Raw genomic sequence first — 15,677 nt, 5'->3', positions numbered from 1 at the left:
TTTTATTGAACAATTTTTTCAACGGAGGACACATTTTTGGTTTGCTATAACTGTAGGTTTTTTTTTTTTAAATCAATTCTCTTTCCTTGGGGGTATGGGATGTGGGACTTTGAGGGAGGGACAGCTGTCATCATTATAATATGGAATTTTAATACTACAATGAATATGCTTGGATCTTAGATTAAAAGATTTGTACTTTTCAGTAATGCAAAAGGATTTTTTGGAAGAGGGAAGAGATTTTTATTAACTCAAGGGACTTCGTTAGAATTCTTAGCACGAGCATCGCCGTGCGGGTGCAGCTAGTTAGTAGCTAAACACAGGCGTTGTGAATGGTCCATCCGGCCTTGCTGGAAGGCATCACGTAATTCAAATAGATTTATCAACTTTTTAATAACAGTTCTGAAAAAAAAAAATGATGGATGCTTGCGTTGACACTTTTACTGATAGGTCACCTGTAGCCCGGGCCTCTTGGTGACAAATGTCTCCCAAGATGGCCGGCCCTAGGTGCGGCCCTCCGAGACGAGGGGCCTTGAATGCTAATGGGTGAGAGGAAAAGCGGGTCACGCGTTGCCTGACGATTTTTTACTTTCTCTCTGCTCAAGGTGAATCTCAGGAATCTCGTCCCTCGTTACCTAATGCTCTTAAAATGCGAGTCGCGAGGTTGAGTGGAGCAATCTGATTTTCGATCGCGGACGGAATCTGATAAAAGTTAAGATTTGATCGCATTCTTGAGCGTGTCGAATCAACGCCTCCTAAATACTAAATGCCTATCGCTTTCTCGCTTTTAGCATAGAGCGAAATGATCCCAGTAAGCAGAATAGGGAAGTTGCAACCTATTAAATGTTCATATTTTGGCTATTGGCTATTGTTAATGGACCCTCAAAACTAAAAAATTCACCATCGCCGAATTTTAAAACACCGTGGTTGATTTTTAATGAATTTTTAAAAATCCACGCGCAAAAGTGCGCGCTTCTGAAACGTCACGAATCTACGTCACAGGGCGCGAATGGGCAGCCTTCCGCCGAAGATTTTCGCTAGTTACATTTTGAGCGCGCTGATATTTTTATTTTTTAGAAATTCAATAATCCTTTTGAACACACTATGGAGGCCGGATTCGTTAAAGCATAATCTAAATAATCTTCCTCAAGTAATATCAATGATGATATTCGAATATTTACGAGAGGATGAGAGGTTTAATGTTCCAGAAACGCGAGGAGTTAAATGCGAGGAGATAAGCCTTTTACGTTTCGTCTTCGAAGTCGAAAGCACGTTCTTCGGTTTCTCCCATGACATAGGAACCGGTTCGTTAGCGTTTCTCTCCTATCGGAAAGCGCACGACGTCACTTCCTATGCCATTTGACGTCACAAGGGCTTGAACTTGAACTTTAAAAATTAATTTAAAAAAAAACTACTTATCGTATCGCAAAAATTTTTTCACCTATGATGTTCATACATGATACTCTATCATATAAAAATAAAATTGAACAATCGAAAACTTCCCTATTTCGGTACTCTCGCGACTGCCATCTATCGAATGTCGAAAGTATTAGAAATTAGTCGCAAAGAACACAATTGGTTGACTTCTAAATTTATATTTTGAAATTAACCAATTAACGATTTGGTTTGAATTGTTTGGATCCATCTTCATAGCAACGCCATCTATGTATTGCCGCTAGGTAGCGTTGTTAGAGTACCGGCGGAGGATCATTATTCGAAGCAAATGTGATAGGCATTTAGAACTAAGGAGGCGTTGGTTGAATATGTAAGAAAAAATGCTACTGGTGTGAAAAATATCGTCTGTTTTCACAATACAATATTGAAAAAAAAAAAAAAAAAATGAAAACTTACTAAGAAGAAAATGAAATAGAATTTTTCAAGTGTCATATTTTTAAATTTATCATCTGCGTTTTCTCAACTTGATATTTTGTAATCATGTTTAGGCAAATAGAGTCAAAATTGTTTTCTGTGAATAAAACCGATAGTTCATGGGACAGTCAACCGTATCGTTTCATTTGACAACAAAAACTTCCTATAGTAAAAAAGCAATAGAAGAGTGCGAGGAAAAAAAAATGAATTTTGGCATCTTGAATTCAAATTTTTGCGTGTTCGCAATCATGAGTGTGTGTGAGGGGTATGTGTGTTTATGTGTAGAGGGTATGTGTATGTGTGTAGGCACGTGTGTTTGTGTCTGTGTGCTGGCATGAATGTGTGGGTAGTTGCGTGTGTGTGGGGGGGGGTATGTGTGTGTAGGCATATGTGTTTGTGTCTGTGTGCAGGCATGAATGTGTGGGTAGTTGTGTTTATGTGTGTGTGTATGTTTTTGTGTGTGTGTGTGCATGTGTAGGTGTCTGTATGTGCGCATGGATGTGTGAGTAGTTGTGTGTATGTGTAGGTGTCTGTATGTATGCGTGTGTAGGTGTATGTGTGTGTAGGTGTGTGTAGGTGTATGTGTGTATATGTGTGTGCGTGCGTGCGTGTGTGTGTGTAGTGGTGTATGTATGCGCGTGTGTGTAGGACATGGACGCAACCTGGAGACGGCTTTCGCTATAGGAGCAGCATCGTGAGGAGCCGGTCGACGGTGATGCAGCAGAAGTGGCGGTGGGAGAATAAAATCAAAGGACATCAAAACAATCAAGTGAGAACAATAAGCAATCGTGATTTCTCAAAAAATATCGACCCATGTGCCAACGCGTAAGGAGTAGTATTTAAACTTGACTACGGAGAGAAAGAGCATCAATTGGAAGTGGAAATAGAACACTTCATTTTGTGTTAGGTAGGATCAGCGAGAGACAAGCTGAACCATTTATTTTTAATTTTACGTGGCCACTATAAAAAACTACAAATATCCAGAACATCCATTCATATGATTCGATTGGGCTAAAATGCTAGTACTTAGATAATGTATTGCCACATTTTTTTTCTTCTTATTTTTCTTAAATTAATTGTGTAAAATTCATGGTTTACTTTTTGGTGTTATGAAAATAATCTATGGATGTGTTTTTGCAATTCGAAAAGCAGAATGATGGTTAAATGAAGTTCTTCAGGCTCACAATTTCCAGTGTAATTTATTCAAGCATAAACTGCCCTGACAGCCTACTGGTAGATTATGTATTTATTCACAACTAGCAAAAATACCCGGCGTTGTCTGGGTCAGTAATAATTGTGAGAAACAATCGCTACTTTCGATTTCTGTTTTAACTGAAAGAACTCAAAACACAACGCTTTGACGTGATTAAAAATCGAGCTTCTTTCTTACAAATAAAAGTAAAATAGCAATAAGTATAAAGAACTAACGAGTATTCATTTAGAAACGAAAGCACGAATTGAAGCATATAAAAATTTGAAGAATTTCCAAAATATGAACTAACAAAAACAAAGATCACTAAAAAAGTACCGTGCGTTTTATTTACTTAAATAGTACACACACACACAAAGAAGAAAAAAAAAGCTCTCTATGTTTCCCTAAGTATGCAAAAAGTAGAATTTCCAAATGTTTAAATGACCTTTAAACTCATGTTTGCTCCGGAGAAGCCTTGATTCAAAATTTTCATTATAATTACTATTAATATTGCTGTTGTAAGGCAACAAATTTTCGTAATAATGGGTTTTATATTTAATCATTTAATGGGGATATTACAAGACATTTACTGTTTTCCATCATAACGTTTTTAATCTAAGTTTTTTTGGGAATAAAAACCTAAGTTTTTTTGGAAATAAAATCTATTATAACCTAAGTTATTTTCTGATAATGTAGCTATCTATGCTGAAAAAATGGTTAAAATCGGTCTAGTAGTTTTGACGGACATACATACATACAGAAGTAGCCATTTATGTATAAATATTACAAAATCGTAATGCCGAAAAATTGCTCTTAATTTTATTTATTTATTTCTTTATATTTACTTATTTATTTATTCATTTATTTTTTCTAACAAAAATAACATTACTTCGAACAGAATTTTCTATAAAATGTACTTAAATACAGATACAATTTGCCGTATTATAAGTTTAAAATCATGAATAAGAATGAGTTTTTAGTTAAAAACATACATTATGTAAAATACACAAGAGTTAAATTACAAAGAGTATTTTAAAGTTTTACCATACATAACAATCTTTGAAGTAGTGAAGAAACATATTCTAACATTTCTTGCTTATTTATTTTATCTTTTCAACCATTTCAACTATTTTTAAAATTTTGCAAGTGAGGTTCACACAGCGAGCAGTTTGTTTATGCAAAGAGTGTGTTCAAGATGGGTGCCGCAAATTTTGGGCAACTATTTGTTATATTCAAAAGGTTCCCGAGCGAATTTAATTATTTACTTATTTCAACCCCACCAATCACCACCGTACCTACCCTGGTGAGGGTCTAACCAGATGTGGTGATCACAGTAGCGTAGCAAGGGGTTGGCAGGAGCGGCTCTCGCGGGGGGGGGGGGGGGGGGCAACATTTCAACTGATTTCAAAAGAAAAAAAAATTTAAATTATGTTTATCGTACATTCTCCTGGTGGTTTGAAAGAAATTCTGTTCAAAGTTGAAGCTGTTTAAAAAAAAAAATTATAAATACATTGTTATAAAAGGAAATGAAAAATGTTAATTTTCATTTCGTTCAACAACGTGCATTATTTATACTTATTAACGAATTGCGAATATTATTCGTTTTACTGAAATTGTGAAATGGTGGGGGGGGGGGGGGGGGGAACTAAAATTTTCGGGAAGGAGGAATTCTGAATATGCCGAATGAAATCCCAATTTTACGGAATGATAAAATTCGAGCATGCAGGCATTTATGTTACATGCATAACATCTACTACGAAGAAAATTGGGCGTAATTGAAAACACTTTAAAGATAGAAAATAAGAACATTAAAGTTGCAACTGTCTCCTAATTTATTGAATCAATTAGTCAATTGAATTCCCATCGGGACGACGCTGGGAGGGGAGGGGGACGCACTTTCTTAAGTTCGCCAGGGGTGCCAACCCCCCTAGGTACGTTACTGGCTGATTGGAAGGAAAAGACCAGTTCACGATCGACCAAGCAATCGCTGGGAAACGTACAAACAACTAGACACTACTTGAATATTTTGCAATATGCACATAACAATTTTGATATGTACAGAAAGGGAAAACATAAAAACATTAAAATAATTCCCAAACGTACGTAAACCTTACATAATAGCCAAGAAAAGGGTCAAATCAGTGAATTGACTGAGATGACTGATGATTCAGATAGTTGTATTAGTGAAAATAATGAGGGTGACGCCCAAAGGTATAAAAATCTACAAAATATTTTTAAGAGTTTTTTTTTTGTGTAAGTTATACATTCAAAATAGCTTTGGTGGCCCAATTTTTGGCCGATAGGAGTCTGGACCTGGACCACGGTTCGTCAGTTGCCAATTTCTGCATTACAGCATTAACTTTTAATTTGGTATCCATTTAAACATTTATTACTTCCTTAATGGGGGAGAGAGGTAATAAAAGTGGATATTGATATACTCTGAAAACAAAATTGCATACGTTATGAAACATGTTCTTTGCCATCAATAAATCACACCTGATGGTTCGTTACGGGTCATATCTTATTGGAATGAAATCGAAATCGATGTGATAAAAATCTGGACGAAGACAGTGCCGCGCGTCCTTCCTCAATTTCAAGATCTCTGTTGCGAGAAAGAGGACATCCTATGGGAAATTTGGGGTTTATGATGTTTTGACTGATTATTTTTCCCACGCATCCGCGCTCTATCTTTTATGTATTTGGAGTATTTTTTCTCTCTCCCTTTTCCACTCGATTTGAGATACTTGTTAAGTGATTGAACTTACTACGATCGAATTGAAGCAGTTATTTTTTGTGATTTCCCAAGGAAACAATTTTGTTCGACTGATGTTATCCTAAGCGTTGAAAAACATTAAATCTACCTCTCTGTTTTTCCATATATCTAGTTGGAACCTCTGTAGCTCTAAAGTAGAAGCTTCGCTTCGAATACCAGAGGTCGTGGGTTCATTTTCCACCGGAGCCCTGGGTGGTATTTCCTCCCTTTGTGTTGTGAATGTTTCTAGAGTTGTCCAACCTTTCGCGTCGATGGCACCCCATGTCTTAGTGATTATTCACTATGACATGACAACAACAACAATTTACTGTTTGTCTACATGTTGTCGCAATTACTATTCCAACTTGTATTCTCCATCAAGCTCAATATTTCGCTTAGGCAAATCTGAGGCCGAGATACTAACTCACGTGGTTCTACTCGAGTTGCGAATGGCTGACATGTTCTGTGCAAAACTTACGAAGAAAACTTGTTCATGGTAACCAAAACTTCATTGTAAATGCTATCCTGGTACTTAAGATTGTAGCTTCAAACATACAGGAACGTGGTCTTTCTACCTTTCACTTCATTGTAAAGGGAACACCAACACAGTGCCCAATATTTCCTAATGCACAAAGTTTTCTGCTCAGCTCTTTTTTTGTGTAAAGGAACGAAGGAACATGATAGATTCGGGATGAACGACTTTCATTATTGGCATTTTCAACATTGTCTGTAAATTAAAAGCGTTTTGTTTTTCAGGAAATACATTCGCTATGGTGCCATCCAGTTGAAGGTGGTGATTTTCCTCGACGAAATCCGACCTCCTCGGTTCGCTACCTTGACCGTCCTCGAGAACTTCCTGGTGGCCAGATACGAGTGGCTGGTGCCGGACCTGGAGGACAAGATACGCAGGACCAGGCAGGGCCGGATGCCGTTCGTGGACAGCGAGAAGTTCTACCTCTCCAACAACGGATACCGGATGATGCTCCGCCTCTATCCGGAGAAGGCTGCCGGATTTGTGGGGCTCTACGCCGTCCTCACTCGCGGGGCCTACGATGACGAACTCAAGTGGCCGTTCGGACACACCTACCGGCTGGAAGTCGTGTCCAATCACGGGTCGATCTCGAGGACCACCTATCCGGGCACGCCGGGAAGCGGCTGTCCGGACATAGCCTTCCAGAAACCGGACCGCGAGTTAGCCGAGTGGAGTTGTGGGGAGGGGCATATGGTGGCACACGAGACCCTGCTGCGCGGGGACACGCCCTATCTGGAGGAAGGGGGCGGGGTCAGGTTTTCGGTGACGGTTTTCCTGCAGGAGCTGGCCCCTCCCATCGCCTCCCTCGCCCTGGAGAGGAGTGGTCTTGTGGCGAGGTACTCTTGGGTGGTAAAGGGGGCGTCGGCCGCCTTCTCGCTCCTCCGAACACGAGAAAAAACGAGACTGGAGAGTCCAGTGTTCTACAGCGAAAACCAGGGCTACGCCATGAGACTGTCCCTGTCTCTTGGCCGGTTGCCCAATTACAGGAACTCTGTGGTGACATCGGGGGAGGAGGATGAATCTCCGCAGGTGGTCGGACTGTTCTGGAGTCTGCACTCGGGGATGCACGACGACGTCCTGGAGTGGCCTTTCAAGCGGACGGTCACCCTGAGCTTTTCGGACGTGAGGGGTGGAAGGCACCTGGAGAAGGTAATCGATCCCACCCACAGCAAGTGTCCTTCGGAGGCCTTCCAGAGGCCCCTTGGTGCTCACAACGAACACTCCTGTGGCTTTTCTTCCCTCGTCACCCTGGAGACGTTGCTGGGCGCTTATGTGCATGGTGACGCTCTCATTGTGAAGGCTTCGGTGGTACTTTGATTAGATCGCAGTGTCGTCGCAATGCATGTTCGTATACAGGGTGTGTCACAACTTCCTCGTTGGTTTGGCAGTCTTGTTAGAACAAACATATTGCCAACACAGTAACACCGTTGACTTAACTGGAGAAAGAAGCTCCACAAGTTTCGTCTTCCAAGTGTTCGAGTTGTGAACAACTCGTAATGTGGCAGATATCAAGTCTAAAATCTAGTTCTTGTTTCACTCTACGAACAATGGAACAAATGCGGTTATGATCTTCTGGCGTAAAGCTCACGCGGTGCATGTGGCACGAACGCACGATCTTTCAGAACTTCACAAAAAAAAAATCGTCTGTGAGATAATGAGGGTAGCCCATCTTGTTGAAGAAGGATCTACCACTGATCCTAATATGTTACAGCGAGTGAAACAAGAGTTAGACTTTATATTTGATACCTGCCGCATTACAGCTTGTAGAGTATATTTCTCCGGTAATGTCAACATTGTTGTTGTGTTAATAATGTGTCTGTTTCAATTAGCCTTCCAAACTCGGAGAGAACTGTTACACACCCTGTATTGTGGATTCTTGCAGATTTTCCCCTCTAGCGACATTTGCCTAAAGGGCTGTTCACTTATCGGCGGGCCATCCCGTCCATCCCTATTTTGACGGGTTGCCGACGAAAACAGAGTAGCATTCACATACGGTCGCCGTACGTTAATCACGTGGCTGAAATCACCCACCAAGCGGGAACCAATGAAATGCTGCCCTACTTTTGACGGCCGTCAAATATCAAGGTTCTTCCGATCGAAATCGGTCCCGTCCAAGATGGCTTGCTGTCATGGCAACCAGCAAAGAAAACCTGTTTCGGGTGGAAAAAATCGCTGCGGACGTGACGGACGGCCGACAGGTGAACAGCCCTTTATACATTTCTGTCATTCCTATTGCTATAATCCAGCGGTTCCCAATTTTGATGTGCATGCTGCAATGAATTAGTGTTACGTGGACTGAAATTGCGATGAACTGACGCGACATCGCTTTGATCTCATATTTTGAACGTGACATAAAGTGTCTGCTTTTAATGACGGGGACGCGTTTTTTTGCCACTGAATAACGGTGGAATTTTTATTTTTGTCTTTTCTTTGTTGCGTTCCTTCCATTTGAATACTGAGACAAACGAGTCTCATGATAAACATAAGTTATAAAATATAGAACTGTTCAAAAGTAACTTCCCTACACATACGAAGCCCTAGCGGCCGGTGGACCAATCGAACGTGATATAGTTATTTGAAGGTTTGCGCTCGAGACTTTTCTTCTTCGTGCTTATTTCACAGGTTTGTTTTGATGATGACTGCAATCTAAGTGTATCGCCTCCATTACATGTGATATATTTTATTTCATACGAGCGGTACCCGCACGGCTTTGACCGTAGTAGAAAATTAAAAAGGTCGTTTGGTTCGCCTGTATATTTACAAATAATGGATGATGAATTTCTCGTCAATATGGCTATGTTAATTTTTCTCGCCCGTGTTATGGTAATTTGCTAGTCCACATTATGATAATTTACTCGTCTATGTTATGATAATTTGCTCGGTAAAAGAACAAAATCGAATTTTCGAAAAATCTCTTTGAGGTGCTCACCCCTATGCTACGAACTCATTTTGTGCCAAATTTCATGAAAATCGGTCGAACGGTCTAGGCGCTATGCGCGTCACAGACATCCAGAGATCTAGACATACAGACTTTTAGCTTTATTATTAGTAAAGATAAAAATAGTACAGAATACGTATACACAACGCATGAAAGAATTTACAGCAGAAAGGTAAAGTAGATCCGGAGCGAGGTTGGGAGACGAACCCACAGCTCCCACGCTCAAGATTATGATGATTTTAAAAAACAGCGCAGTGGTTACGGTTGCAATGAGAGAATTTTGAATAGAAGCATTTCTTTTTTCCTCGAATAAATTAATTAATGTATGGAAAAGCCACAAATAGCGTTGGAAAGATTGGCGGGTCGCAAAAATTGTCGTCCTGAAGTATTTATAAACAAGAAAGAGCAACACGAGAGGAGCTCGATCAAAGCAAAGCTTTTTTCTAGCTTTGCATAATTCACAGGTTTATAGAGTAGCGTAGTAGAAGTACAGACCACAAAACATCACTTTCACACGTTCCATTGGCAGCATGGAAAACATGTTTCTTCACTTCGACATTCAAATTTGCTAATTTTCATCACACGCCAATAGGGTGGTTTCCTTCAGTCAAAATTACTACTTTTAGTCATATTAAAATGGATAGAATGAGCAAAAAAAATTTAAAAAAATTATAAAAATAACATGGACCCAGAAAATACTTCCATTTTCTCAACTATTTCTTTTAAATTAATTTTTTTTAAATGTCCGATTTTTCAAACAAGGCGTGATCTTTCACAAATGATGCACTTTGCCGCATCTTTCTACTACGTTTCCACGTTATGATAATCAAGCAGCGAATTAAAATTGCGCTCTACGCTTGCTATCAACCATTGCCAATACACGTGAGTAAAGATGCGAATTAAATATTTTGCACCGTGAATGGCAACACTGAATGGCATTTCATCATTTGTGATGTCATCGGCAGAAGCCGTAAGCAATGAAAGCGCTCCGATTTAAGTAATTTTTTTAAAATATTAAACGTAAACAAATTTATCAAAAAAATGGTCAGATCCTATGTTTTTAAGCATGCTCTTTCAGAAAAAAAAATACTTTTAAAATTTTGGAAACGATCCCATTGTTTCTTCGCGATTTATTTGTTTTCAACACGCTGATCAATTTGCGCAATTGGAAAATTACAAATCTCGTTCACTGAAATTATAACCGTGAGCAATGCAGTGTTTAAAATCATCACTCTCAAGCGCATACTATCAAATAACCATATCTAAAGTTTTGGCTTCGATTGGTTCAGAAGACAGGCGTTTCGTATTTAGAGGGAGATATGTTTGGACCACTCTGTACAAGGTGGTACAAAAAACTATAACAGGGTAGGGCGACCAGTTAATGAACAGTTCATATATTTTTTAAAGAAGATAAGGCATAGAAAGTTTTTTTGTAGATAGATTGGCAACCCTTCCGTACAGTCTCAAAATTAAAACGACTATAGAAAATAAGGGCCGTGGTAGCCTGATCGGTAAGGCATTGGACTCGGGACCGGAGGGCCTCGGGTTCGATCCTCGCTGGTCGAAGACCCACCGTCGTCATTAAAGGGGACTGGGCGACGTTAAATAGGCTCGTGGTCTCAATGTCCTCCAAGTGAAACGATACCTCTGGGGGTGCTAGTACTAGGTAGCTATTAGCTCCTGGACTAGTTCAAAATTCTCACTAACTGTTCGATCCGGTGATGGTGCTGCCATCTATCGGTATATAAAATAATGGAGGCAAGGCACTTAGTATGCAGTCCTCGACATAAATACAGTTGAAGTCAGTTGTGACTCTTGAATAGAATAGACTATAGAAAATGTGTTTTTCTGTTGCTAAGACGTTGATAGGGGTCCTTTTTTTATTTTACCCTACAGAACCAGGAAATTTCTGCTAGCAATCTCACTATCAAACGGCACGGCCTTGAGGGTCACGGATTTGGACAAAATTCTAGCTATAGATCCATTCCCACTAGATACGAACGCATGTAAAGCGATTTGACTGCATAGGCCCTAGTTTCTCAGCAACGAGGGTCCAAAGTTGCTAGTTTGGCCTCAGAAATCATTTCCATTGGAATTTCAGAATTCGACACTATGTTCGATCTCCCAACACCTTTGGCATCTTTTGTTAGTAAACTGAGTACTATAAGGGAGAACAGATATTTATTTATGGCCATTATGTAAGTTATTTGAAAAGTCGAAGCGATTTCGTATTTTTGTGTGCCATTAACCAATAAATCAGAGTTTTTTCTCTTCTCCCATTTTTTGCTTATCAATGATATCTTTGATAGCAGATGATAAATATCTATAGTTAAAGTAAATGTTTTTATTCACAAACGATGAATATTTTTTACTAGCAGACGATTAATATAAAAGAAAATAATTAATTTCATTTGCAAATGAAAAATATCCTGTAACTATGTTATTTTTTCATTCAAGTTATTGAAATTAAAAGTACTAGCCAATTTGAATTTGAGAACCGCTTATTCAAAATTAGTATTCAACGTAATTAATTCAAAGGTAAGTGCAGGCAAACGACTCATTCTGCAGTACAGTAGCAGAAAAAAGCGATAAAAATGGTAATTTTAAAGGAAACTCCATTGCATTTCTGGGTCGAAATTATCAACTTTGTACCCCCGTAGCAGTCAAACCGCTATACCTGGGCTCATATCTAGTGGAAATCGACCTATATCTAGAATTTTGTCCAAATCCATGACCCTCTAGGTCGTGCCGTTTGGTAGTTAGTTACAGCATCTAGAGATCGCTGTACCAAGTTTGCGGACCTCTGGTTAGGCTACATTCGGAAACAGGCACCGGTGTGATCGGTGCCTGTTTCCGAACGTAGCCCTGGTGTGCTGAAGTTATTTTAGTAACTAGTGTGAGGATACATTCAACACCTATTTGAGGTTTTTGCCTGCAGATCGGTTATGACTTTTTCAGACTGACGAGTCCATAATGAGGACGAAACTGCCGTCTCTGGATGCTGTTACTGCGCTGTTGGTTTCTGCTTTCCATTCTACTCTACCTTCAATATAGTGGGAGCAATCTTGTAGCTTTTATTCCGGGAAATTCTTTCAGTTTTTTAAAAATAAAACCATTGCACATTAGGAGTATTTAATATTATAGCTAGAAGCATCTATAAATGATTCAACAATTTTTTTCAACATTTTAACCCACTCCCCCTCAAAGTCACAAAAAATGAATCCCCTTCTGGAACTCCCCATATAGCAAAGGGAACAAGCTTTAATGTCTTTTGTTTTTTTAAACTTTGGAACACGAAATCGTGTTCTTAAGCTAATTTACTGGTCAGACTACCTTGAACAGAGTGGTCCGGAAGGAGACGCCCCCCTTTCCTTTATTATAAAAATTATGTTTGTTATGCTTGTTATATGAAGTTACTTTGAAGGGTTTGGAGTCATAAACATCGGTATAAACACCATCCATGTGATAACACAGCTTAAATCCGCGCTTTGTTCTAGCAGCTGTTTTGTGGATATACTCCGGAGTCGAGGGTGAGGGCGTGTTTCACAGCTTCCCGGCAGCAGATAAGCAACGTTTACTTCACTAAGGACCTTCTAACAGCTTTGAAACTCCTGATGGGTCATTGGCCAGGTTTTTTTCTCATTCAATGTATGTGAATAAGTTTTGTTCTTGTGAAGTTTGGAATTCATGTTTGAATAAAAGCTAGAAGATCCTGTTTCGTGATGAAATAATAATTAAAGCGTGCGAAACAACTTGAAAAGGAGACTTGTAACGTTTTTACGCGCTAGCCAATCAGCAGTCTCCAAATTTTTGAATGGTATTTAGCAAAGTAAAGGTTGTTAATATGCTGGCCGGCACTCCTGCGTTGTGTGATATATAGTGTTCCTTGTTTGTTTCTTTATGAAAAGTCATCAGATTGGGACTTCTTGGAGGTCAGACAAAGAGAGCCAATAAAGGTTCCGCAACACATCTGCGGGAATTCAGCTGTGTTACAATACGGATGTTAATCTTACCCATGTTGATGACTCTTTACTTCATATTAGTAATGATTGAATTCTGTGTATAGTAAAAATTCAGTTATGTATTACTAACATAATAAAGGAAATGAAGGTGTGAGGAGGGGGTAGTGGGGGGCACCCTGTATTTTGGATTTATTTTTTTTGTTTCTCACAAGGAAAAAAAACATATGATAGTGTAAAAATGAAAAAAAAAAACCCTATGTTAGTATCAAACGAACGAAAATAGTAAAACGTATTTTTAGACACATAAATTATTTGCCATCATTACTTCCCTCTTTATCGAAATAGGAGGTTTTAAAGACTGCCAAAATTTTGGGAAAAGTCGCCAAATTTAGCAACTGAGTAAGGGAACGTTCACACGCTTTGCATGTGGATGTCCTACCACATTTCAGATGGGGAAATTTTGTGGTACCTTGTATTTCTCGCCAAGTCTGTAAATTTGGCGCCTTTCTGAAAATTTTGACTTACTTTAAGGCCTTATATCTCGATAACGGGGCACGAGAGCAAATGAGTTTTGCGTCGAAAAATGTCTCAGTATGCTCTTTCGATTGGCACCTGTTTAACCCCTTCAGTCGGAATTATGAAATATTGGACCAAAAATGTTGATATTTGGTACACAGTGTACTATGGTAAAGGGTATCTTATAAACAAAATTTTGAGTTTGTAGGAGAAAAATTAAAAGAGTTATGGAACGGTCCAATATTCCGGACTTATATTTTTGAAATCAATATTTCATATACAAAAACAATAAAATATCGAACAAAATTCATTATAAAATGTTCTACAAACTATTATAAAACGTAATATAAGCGTTTGAAACTATTAATTAAAAATTATACATTTTTAAAAAAATCAGGAAAAAACCTCGCTCTTCAGATGAAAATCCATGGTTGGAAAAATGAGCCACTCTCTATCTCTCATTCCTGATATGTCAGTGTTGTCAATCCCAAAACGAAAAATTATTTCACAGATTATAATAAGTAGAATGTAAAGAGTCAACTACAAAAAAATCAACTAATTAAATCAATTATTAAATGATTAGCAGCTGTTTAAAGTGGTTGTCCGGTATACCGGACACCAGGTCTGAAGGGATTAACTGTTTCCATTATTATACTATCTATATATATGGTTTCCCTGCCGTTCGGGTTTTTCTTTTTTTGAATATTTTTTATGGTAGAACATTTCTGGTCAGTAGATACGGCGTATCATCCGGGGTAAGGTGAGGGGTGGCTTTTGGGTGGGTTTGATTACGTTGTTTCCGAATCATCACGGTTCTGTGTGTGCTGATAATTTGTTTTCATCTTGGCTGAGCCAACGTTCATTTTCTGATGGTGTTAACACTGAATTAAAAGTGAATTGAAAACATCGTTTCTGTCTGTTTCTTTCATGCTGCATTGTGAATTTTACCAGTGATTTTAGTTTTTAACCGACTTCAAAAAGGAGGCGGTTATCAATTCATACCGTATATGTATGTTTTTTTTTGTTTGTCCACTCACAGCGTCTCATCTAGTCAGTGTTGCCAGATTGGGGGAAATTTCCCCATTTTGGGGAAATCTGGTACTCTCTGGGGAACTTTTGGGGAAATGGGTTTTGAGGAGAATTCTTTGGGGAAAATTTTTTTTCTTGGGGAAAAGCTGGGGGAAAAAAAACCTCGGGAAAAAAAGAATTCTTTTCGTATTTAAATTCGCGTCAAGAAGTAGTAGTTACATTGTTTGTATCAAACAGCGTTGGTTTAGCTTTGCTCAACTTTATGGAATTCGCATTTCACATTATGTGGAATATTATGCTGCATTAATGAATTCGCATTAATGTTCTGCGTGAGTAACTAGTTGATACGTGAAACAGGTAAAAATAAGTGATGAAGAACGTCCTTGGATAAATATATATAAAAATCAAAGTTTAAATGTACATACAGAAGCAGAGTAATAAATGCGAGTAGAAAAAAATATTTGGCTATTTCTTATCTCACGGTCAGGCGCTTCTATTTATGACTAGTGGCACCCGCACGGCTTTGCCCGTAGTAGAAAATGAAAAGGTCTTTTGGTTCCCCTGTATATTTACAAATAATGCATGATGAATTTCTCGCCAAATGGCTTGCCCACGTTACGGTTCCACGTTATGATAACTTGGCAGTTTAATCGTCCATCTTATGATAATTTTGCTCGGGAAAATGTTCTTAAAATTGGAATAGAAAAAGAATAAAATCGAATTTTCGAAAAATCGCTTAAAGGTGCACACTCCCATTTTACAAATTAATTCTCTGCTAAATTTCATAAAAATCGGCCGAACAGTCTAGGCACTATGCGCATTACAGATTTTTGTAAGAAAATTTGACTATTTGGGGAAAAAAATTTTTTTTCAAGAGACAAAAATATTAG

General features: G+C 38.7%; 1 protein-coding gene across 1 annotated transcript in view; it reads left to right on the top strand.

Annotated features, from left to right (window-relative positions):
• The window catches only part of LOC129232665 (uncharacterized), a 24,969-nt gene extending 17,310 nt beyond the window's left edge, over positions 1–7,659 (top strand). The window contains exon 6 of the mRNA XM_054866797.1: positions 6,567–7,659. Within this exon, the coding sequence (XP_054722772.1) occupies positions 6,567–7,659 (1,093 nt within the window). The remainder of the gene's footprint in view (positions 1–6,566) is intronic.
• Positions 7,660–15,677: the final 8,018 nt, after the last annotated feature.

This window comes from Uloborus diversus, unplaced genomic scaffold (genome assembly GCF_026930045.1).
Source record: "Uloborus diversus isolate 005 unplaced genomic scaffold, Udiv.v.3.1 scaffold_13, whole genome shotgun sequence".
NCBI classification, from domain to species: domain Eukaryota; kingdom Metazoa; phylum Arthropoda; class Arachnida; order Araneae; family Uloboridae; genus Uloborus; species Uloborus diversus.
The sequence above is the reverse complement of the archived record's forward strand: the minus strand, read 5'-3'. Positions and strand labels throughout refer to the sequence as shown.